Below are 9,217 nucleotides of genomic sequence, written 5' to 3' on the forward strand. Positions count from 1 at the left end.
CCAGGAAACCCACAGGGGCCCACAGTGCCCTTGACCACACTCAGCCACGCTGGCCATACTCAGCTTTGGTCACACAAAGCCACACCCGGCCAAACTGTCTGGAGGTGTCTATGCTTACTTGCTGCCAAAGAAAAGTTGGAGCTAGAAACACCGAGTCCCCCTTTGAATGTGTACTGCTACTTATAAACAATAGGTATGTAAATACAATTAAATCTATTCAGAGCCAAAGCATCGTATAAGGAAGTATCTTTAAAACTGTATAGATGTTCATGCACTGAAGGACAGAAATAAAGAGGTTAAAGCTGTGCTGTGTTCTTCAGTTAAATTAAAGGTTTTAGATGTATTTTTTAATGCTGATAAGCAGCGATGCCCACTACCCCTTTCTGCTGCGGAAGCATTACTGGAAGCAGAGAGTCCACCTCTCCCAAGGAGTCCTGGTTACAACTTACTCACACTCTGGCCTCGAGGGGCAGTGGAGCGTGGCCTCAGTTCTGACCAGGTCACTTTGAAGGGGCACCGTTGAATATTGCTGTGATTTGCTTCTTACTCATCTTTCATCTACGTCCTGCCTTGCGTCAGCACAAGAATAGATTTTTCCAGTGGGTCCTTTGGTCCTAAGGCCTTCTGACCATTTGGTCTTGAGTAACATTCCAGAAGAGTTAATTAGTGACATATAAAATGATTAAGAAAATTAATTCTTGCAGTGGCCGACCGGAAGCAGTTTTGTCCTGGGCTGCACAGGGTCGTGGGCCCCACAGTCACGGACCCCCCCACCCGTCAGAGCGCCACTTTGACTCCCTTTATGAAAGGCAGGCCTGTGGGCACCCTCTTCTTATACTCCAGGTACTCCTCTCCAAAAAAGTGAATCAATGAGATTTCTTCTTCTTCTATTCGATCTCGGAAGAATCGCCACACCGTCAGGGCATAGCCAATGCCACAGATGGGGTTACACAGCATCACCTGGCAGAGGGAAACACCAAGATGATCAGGGTCACAGTGCCACGACACTCTGCACTTTGGCAAGCATCTGTTTCTCTCTTAACACCCAGAGGATTTCCCTGCCCAGGGGCCAAGAGACTCTCTTAAACTAAGAGCCAACTGCAGTGGCTCACATTTGTAATCCCAGCACTTTGGGAGACTGAAGTGGGAGGATCGCTTGAGGCCAGGAGTTCAAGACCAGCCTGGGCAACACAGTGAGACCATGTCTCCACCAAAAATTTATATAATTAGCCAGGTGTGGTGGTGCATGCCTGTAGTCCCTCGGGAGGCTGAGGTGGGAGGACTACTGCTTGAGGCCAGGAGTTTGATGCTACAATGAGCTATGATCGTGGCACTATATTCCAGCCTGGATGACAGAGTGAGACCCTGGTCTCAAAAATAAAATAAAAATAACAAGTACAAGGACAGCCAACCTCTTCGATTTCAACCCTCAGGTCAGGGTGACAGTAATGGTCCCCCACCCCCAAGTGTGAACTCCCCGACGTGGGGCCTCGTTCCGGTGCACGCTGCCATCCCATCCAGGACACCCCATGTCAGAGGCACTCATTCACCCCACACAGCTGCCCTCGTCCTCCTCCTCTGCCCCCCAAACTCCTCCCTCTGCTCCTCGGTACTAGATAGACAGCAACCAAACTGAGCTTCTGAAACACTTCTTTCAGCAGATCACCCTGGTGCTCAGAAGATGCCCACGCCTGAACCCCACCTCCTGGGTCTGGCTCTCAAAGCCAGGAAAGGCAGCTCCTCATGTGCTCCCGCCAGCCTCACCTCACCTAGCTGTGTCCTCTTTGCCTCTTACCTCCTCTACTGGTGGGGTTCCTCCACTTCTACGATTATCTTTCCCACTGATCCATAGCCCAGTCCTTCACGGCCAAAAGCATGCCCCAGCTCACTGGGGAACCACTGACCTACCCTTGCCCACTGCTGGCTTTGCAACTGGTCCCCTATGAACGTGTGTCTTCCCTAAGCAAGCACTTCCACCTGGAGAACCAGGCACACACTCTGACTTCTTGCCACTTTACCTCACTGTCTGCTGTGCTTACTGTCTCCCAAGCTGTGCTAAGCCCTTTACTACCACCCAGCCATTCAACACTCACAGCAAACTTTCAAGGTGATGCTACAGCCCCCACACATTCACCCGTTCATTCGTTCTTTTTTTTTTTGAGACAGAGTCTCGCTTTGTTGTCCAGGCTAGAGTGAGTGCCGTGGCGTCAGCCTAGCTCACAGCAACCTCAAACTCCTGGGCTCGAGCGATCCTTCTGCCTCAGCCTCCCGAGTAGCTGGGACTACAGGCATGCGCCACCATGCCCGGCTAATTTTTTATATACATATCAGTTGGCCAATTAATTTCTTTCTATTTATAGTAAGACGGGGTCTCGCTCTTGCTCAGGCTGGTTTTGAACTCCTGACCTTGAGCAATCCGCCCGCCTCGGCCTCCCAGAGAGCTAGGATTACAGGCGTGAGCCACCACGCCCGGCCCATTCGTTCTTTTATTTAGAGTCGAGGACTCACTATGTTGTCCAGGCGGGACTTGAACTCCTGGGCTCAAGCAATCCTCCCTCCTTAACCTCCTAAGTAGATGGGACTACAGGCATATGCCACCACAGCTGGCCATCCCCACTGTGATGTGTGAGGAAAGGGAGGCTAAGCAGTGAATGACAGAGCCAGGACTGGCCTGGCCGGTGACTGCAGAGCCTGCACTCTCACACCTTGCAGATCTGTGTAGCTCTCTGGGCATCGCCTGTGGTGGGGTTTCCCAATCACAGGCTGCAACCATTACTGAGCCATGAAATCAATGTTGTGCAGCATTACAAATAAAAGACAGAAATATAGTGTTTTGTAGACATTAAATATTGTTTGGGGAAAGACATGCTCCGTTTATACACACGCATGTGCTGAGACACATAAAAAGTCTATGGTGGGCCGGGTACAGTGGCTCACGCCTGTAATCCTAGCACTCTGGGAGGCCAGAGGATCGAGCAAGGTCAGGAGTTCGAAAACAGCCTAAGTAAGAGCAAGACCCTGTCTCTACCAAAAATAGAAAGAAATTAATTGGCCAATTAAAAATATATAGAAAAAATTAGCCGGGCATAGTGGCACATGCCTGTAGTCCCAGCTACTCAGGAGGCTGAGGCAGGAAGATCGCTTGAGCCCAGGAGTTTGAGGTTGCTGTGAGCTAGTCTGACATCATGGCACTCTAGCCCGGGCAACAGAGTGAGACTCTCTCAAAAAACGTCTATGGTCAAAAGGTATGAAAAACACCTTAGTTCTACAGCACTTAGGTATATAGCAAGCAAGCATTTATGGCAAATTGCATTATTCAACTATAATTATTTAATAATTTGTTCCCAGGAATGTGATTGTCAATGCGGGAGTTTTACGTATCTCAGAAATATAAATGTTAAAGTACATACTATGTGATAATCTGCCCCAACTATACTGTTAGGGGTCACCAGGGAGTCCCCATGGACCACACGTTGCTGATGGGGATGCCTGGGAGCCCTGACTGGATTAGCCAAAGACATGATGCATTTTCCAAGCTCTATTCACATTCTCTGGCTAAGTCTTTGTAGGACCAAGAGTACAGAATCAGGAGATAGTTGTCAAGAAATAAGGGGCCGGGCGCGGTGGCTCACGCCTGTAATCCTAGCATTCTAGGAGGCCGAGGCGGGCGGATTGCTCCAGGTCAGGAGTTTGAAACCAGCCTGAGCAAGAGCAAGACCCTGTCTCTACTATAAATAGAAAGAAATTAATTGGCCAACTAACATATAAAGAAAAAATTAGCCGGGCATGGTGGCACATGCCTGTAGTCCCAGCTACTCGGGAGGCTGAGGCAGGAGGATCGTTAGAGCCCAGGAGTTTGAGGTTGCTATGAGCTAGGCTGACACCAAGGCACTTTAGCCTGGGCAACAAAGTGAGACTTTGTCTCAAAAAAAAAAGAAAGAAAGAAGGGCTTGATCTACAGCCTGAGACAGAGCAAACCTTCCTAGTTCACATTAACTTAACACATGACCTTGGTCTCAGTGATACCTATTTCTGATGAAGACCAGCTATGAGGGCATTCCCTGCCCTAAGCCCCATCTCTGTCCTCGGCCACCCTGAAGTGCTCCAGATCTAAGCCCCAGCACCCACTGAGGTGCTCCAGAGCCTCTTTAACTGAAGACGCAGAGGAGTATAGCAGGTAAGCTAACAGCACTGAGAATCAGCAAGGCTTTATGTACCCAGATTTTGGGTACATAGGAAAAATATTAAGGACTGAATTAGTTCTCTTGGCTTTTATGTAGTTACCACTTAAAACACGCCAAGGAAAACACGAACCTATTTAAAGGAAACACAGAACCCTGTGAATGCATTAAAAACCACTGAACTATATACTTTGAAATGGTGAATTTTATGGTGTGTGAATTTTATCTCAATTTTAAAAAATATAAAAGGAGGCCGGGCGCGGTGGCTCACGCCTGTAATCCTAGCTCTCTGGGAGGCCGAGGCGGGTGGATTGCTCGAGGTCAGGAGTTCGAAACCAGCCTGAGCAAGAGCGAGACCCCGTCTCTACTATAAATAGAAAGAAACTAATTGGCCAACTAATATATATAGAAAAAATTAGCCGGGCATGGTGGCTCATGCCTGTAGTCCCAGCTACTTGGGAGGCTGAGACAGAAGGATCGCTTGAGCCCAGGAGTTTGAGGTTGCTGTGAGCTAGGCTGACGCCATGGCACTCACTCTAGCCTAGGCAACAAAGCAAGACTCTGTCTCAAAAAAAAAAAAAAAAAAAAAAAAAAATATAAAAGGAAATCAGTGTCATATTTGATACTATACCTGGGTTCCAATACTCCAGTAAAACCACCCAACGTAAGAAGGATGCCGGAACCAAGCATACACTCCACTTGTCACCAGAGTGTGTGTATCTGATTTTTCATTCTGCACCACATGGTTGAAATTGGAGCCAGCTGTAAACATGGCCGCTTTCCTCAGACATTCTCCAAAGACCACCATCAGCAGCCCGGTGACGCTGAGCCAGGTGACCTGCTTCAATTCTGCAGGAGAGAGGCATTGGTGAAGACAGTGGACTGTGGCACTCCCCCCACACACTGCTAAAAAATCAACCTATTTTCCCAAAGATAGAAACATTAGAAAACATGCTTGTGGGCAATTAGCAGTTGTCATTGCATTAAAATTTAATGATAAGAAAACACATTCCCCTAAGTCGTGCTGTTCATCCCTTTAAAGTGCCAACAAGCCCATTAGTGTCATGGTGAAGAGGTGCCCCCTCCTAGAGCTGATGGGCTCTCTTGCTGACATACCCCCACCACACACTCATTTACTTCACTGGGGGACAAGTATAGCTAAGAGAAGTAGAGAAGGATCCAGGGCTTCCAGCCTGAATCCTGGACATTTTATTCCACTGGCTGTGGGAAGTTCAATTTCGGAGTACGTTACAGATGCAGAAGATTTTGCTGGTAAATTCATCATATGAAATATTTCAGGTCACAGAAAATGAACAGATCCAAACATCCTCTGACTGTAAAATTAGGATTACAACTATCAAAGGTTAGGACTGTATATTAGATGGTGTACTAGGTTACGCAAGGTTTAAAGCAAAAGGTCAACACGTCCTCGATTCAAAATCCAGAAGCAGAATTAATGAGCGGAGCTCATCCTTTATAAATAGCTTAGTGAGGACAGAGGTCTGGGGAAAATCGCTCAGGAGAGATTAGACCTGAAAGGTGAACCAGTGTCACTGCACTCAGCCCAAGTGGGAGCCACCCTTCTCCCCTCCAGAGGGGAAAGTAGGGCACACTAACCTGGCCAAAAGATATTTTCAAGTGTGAACTCTATCCAAGAAGAAAGAGCAGCTACTGTATACTCCAGACTGTGATTCAGGAGAAAGGAATCCAAGGACAGACTTTTGGGATTATTGACTGCTGTCACTAAGTATTCAGAATAGTGGAACAATGACAGGGAGCACATGTACCTATTTAAAAACAAAAAGAAAAAGAGGTAAATTGGGGCAAGGGAACCAAGTTAGCCATAGGTACAGATTTGGGTCTCCTGAACTGTCCCTAATTCTAAGAGGTCCTGTTCTCACCTGCCTGAAAGTGAACCTCAGGCACCCATCTGTAGCATTTACTCCCTGAGGTTTGCAAGAAGTGGGGTTTTTAAGGGACTATGTTTTTGAATGTCATAGGAACAAACAAAAAAAACCCCAAAAAACCATAGGTTGGGGAGGCAATATGAGTCCTTCAGTTCTTTTAAAATGACACTACACACAATAAAACATGAAAGAGGGGAATATCAACATAAAGTAGTGATATATGTCAAAATTGAACAAAACTGAAACAATTCCAGCAAAGAAGGATTAGATGGCTCGAAATATTGATAATAGGAGATAAAGCTTTTTACCTTGAAGCCACTGGTTCATATCCAGGCCAGACTAGAAGGCTCAAGGGACTGAAATCATAGTGTAGGGAAAAATCCTACACTGGTTGTGGGGATGCGCTAGATGTGACCTAATAGAAATTAGAGATGAAAAAGGCCTATGAAGACAAGCCAGAGCCTTGCCCCTTCCCACCACCGAGGACCTGTACCCCTTCCGGGAAGGGCTTGTCACATTACTGAATGCTGTCACTGCAGCTGCAGATGAGGACGACTTTGGGGAGGGTGCCAGGGAGACCTGTTTCTGCCTGAAACAAATCAGCCAACAGGCACAAGATCACAAGGGCTGAAATGTGGGCATGGAGATGGAAGCCAGGAGACTTCATTCCCATAGAGCCCTAAACAGCCTTCTGCCAGTCAGAGATGGGACACAGGGACGAGGAAATGCCACACTGCTGACCCTCTGATCTGTCCACCCTTGCCTTGAAACCATTATGCATCATTCCCAAAGTCCTTCTTACCAGCCAAAGTGATTCCAAGAAGACTGGCTAAAACTTAGCAGCATGCCGCAGCCAAACACAAAGCCAAGGAAACAAGCTCGGATGGCTATCTGAAATGGACCCAAAAGAAGCTCAGTCACCCGCCCGTTCCAGAGCACAAGTCCAGGCTGCTGGCCTTCCTGGGATAGGCAGGCCACTTGGCAGGCAGACAGAGCCAATGTGCTCAGAGCTTAAAAGGGTGAAGCAGGGCTGCCTGGGTTCAAATCCTGTACCCACCCGTCTCTGGCTGCATGGCCTTGCTATACTTCTTCACCTCCGGATTTCAGTTCCCCATCTACAACGCGGGGTAACAGCGGTACCTACCTTTCGGGACTGCAGTAAAGATTACTCGTGTAAAGCACTTAAGAGTAACAGCTACAGAAATCAGAGCTAACATTATTACCATATTACCATCTTGGCTTTATTATCCAGGGGTGTGGGGAAGCTGCTTAACTCTAGTTTGCTGACAGACAGGATTCAGGTCCTGTGCGCCCAGCCCCCTCCACGGAAGTGCGGGGCCCCTGACCTCAGACTCGGCAGCAGGTAGGTCCCCACACCTTCAATTACATAAAAGAACTCGTAGGCTCGCTCCGTCCCCACCCCACGCGCCTCTGCCGCAGCTGGGAACAGCACGAACTGCAATTCAACGCCCACTCCCCGGGTGCAGGGCGCCCGCGCCCGGAGAGGCAGGGTCCCCTCCCGAGGCCTGAGCTCGCGGCCCCAGAACACGCCGCGGGAGGCCGCCCCGACCCGGGGGAGGAGGTCCCGCGCCCGGCCCGCGCCCGGCCTGCACCTGGTAGCGCGGCGGCCGGTACAGCAGCAGCAGCAGCGCGTTGAGCCCCGCCACGTAGAGCGCCAGCCCGGTGCGGCCCTGCAGGCCGGCGCGCGTGAGCAGCGGCAGCGCCAGCACCGAGGCGCCCAGCAGGAAGGTGGCGAGGCTGAGGCGCGCCTCGGAGCCCGGCGGAGCCCGCGCCGCGCAGCCCGCCATGGCGCAGGGCGGCGAACGAGCGGGTGGCGCCGGCTGTAGCCCGGGGAAACCCGCCGGCCGCGCCTGCGCACTGCGCCGCCGACGCCGGCCGGAGAAGGGCAGCTGCCAGGAGCGGCGAGCCGCCCGCGAGTTCTCGCGAGAGCAGCGGCCCGCGCGGCCAGTGGCCCCAATTTGGCGGGAGCGCCCCGCCCAGTCGGCCCCGCGGGGACCCGCCAGACCCCGCCCGGCATGCCGGAGGCTGGCTGGGGCTGGAGCGGTCGCCTCCTGCGCCTGCCAAAACTTGACTCCAGACTCAGGAAGGTTCCTGTCCCGAGAAAAAATCTGAAACTTGAAACGACCCCTCCCTCGGCCGGCCCCGCGTGGTCCCCCCAAAACAGACACCCTGGGGCGCCGATCCGACCGTGCGCAGGGCCTTCGGCCACCCCTAAGCGCGGTCCCCGAGCGCCCGCTGCGTGTCCGGGCTGCAGACACAGCCCTGCGAAGCGGCCGGAAGCCCCGCGGGGCGCCACGCGCCGGGACCACCGCCCGCTCGAGTCCCGGCGGGGAAGGTTGGGTGGTGGCGAGAGTGCTCAGCCAAGAATCACGTGCTCTAAAACCCGAGCGCAGAACTTACAGTGCGGTCCTAACTCCAGCTGGGCGGAGAAAAGGCCCATTTGTGAGCCTGGGAAAATGATTTGAATATAAGCCCAAATGATTTGACAGCGATTATCTCTAGTGGTAGGACTCTGCGCAGTTTTTATTGTCTTTATTTGTTTCTGTGTGTCCCACACTGCCTACAGGGAATATATATTGCTTTCGTAACCAGAAATCATTCTTTGCTTTTTTTTTTTTTGAGACAGAGTCTCACTTTGTTGCCCAGGCTAGAGTGAGTGCCGTGGCGTCAGCCTAGCTCACAGCAACCTCAAACTCCTGGTCTCAAGTGATCCTCCTGCCTCAGCCTCCCGAGTAGCTGGGACTACAGGCATGCGCCACCATGCCCGGCTAATTTTTATATATATATATATATCAGTTGGCCAATTAATTTCTTTCTATTTATAGTAGAGGCGGGGTCTTGCTCTTGCTCAGGCTGGTTTTGAACTCCTGACCTCGAGCAATCCGCCCACCTCGGCCTCCCAGAGAGCTAGGATTACAGGCGTGAGCCACCGCGCCCGGCCATATTCTTTGCTTTTTTAAAGGGTAGACGCTCTTATCTGGGGAGCTCAGAGGGCTGTGCTGGAGGACAAGGCGAGTGTGCAAAACAGCGAAACAGCTAGTCAGGGTGGGAGTGAGGCAGGAGCCAAATAAGGACGGGGAACAGACCGGGACCCCAGGGGGCAGCCCT

The 9,217-nt window shown here is 50.9% G+C and overlaps 1 protein-coding gene across 1 annotated transcript; it reads right to left on the reverse strand.

Moving 5' to 3' along the window:
* Positions 1-312: 312 nt before the first annotated feature.
* ICMT (isoprenylcysteine carboxyl methyltransferase) lies at positions 313-7,954 on the reverse strand. Its single transcript, XM_012791551.2, has 5 exons — positions 7,702-7,954; positions 6,891-6,979; positions 5,799-5,968; positions 4,813-5,030; positions 313-960 (listed from the first exon to the last, which is right to left on the reverse strand). The coding sequence occupies exons 1-5, from the start codon at positions 7,894-7,896 to the stop codon at positions 778-780; spliced, it is 855 nt and encodes a 284-aa protein (XP_012647005.1). The 5' UTR covers positions 7,897-7,954; the 3' UTR covers positions 313-777.
* Positions 7,955-9,217: the final 1,263 nt, after the last annotated feature.

This window comes from Microcebus murinus, chromosome 2, assembly GCF_040939455.1.
Source record: "Microcebus murinus isolate Inina chromosome 2, M.murinus_Inina_mat1.0, whole genome shotgun sequence".
Lineage (NCBI taxonomy): Eukaryota > Metazoa > Chordata > Mammalia > Primates > Cheirogaleidae > Microcebus > Microcebus murinus.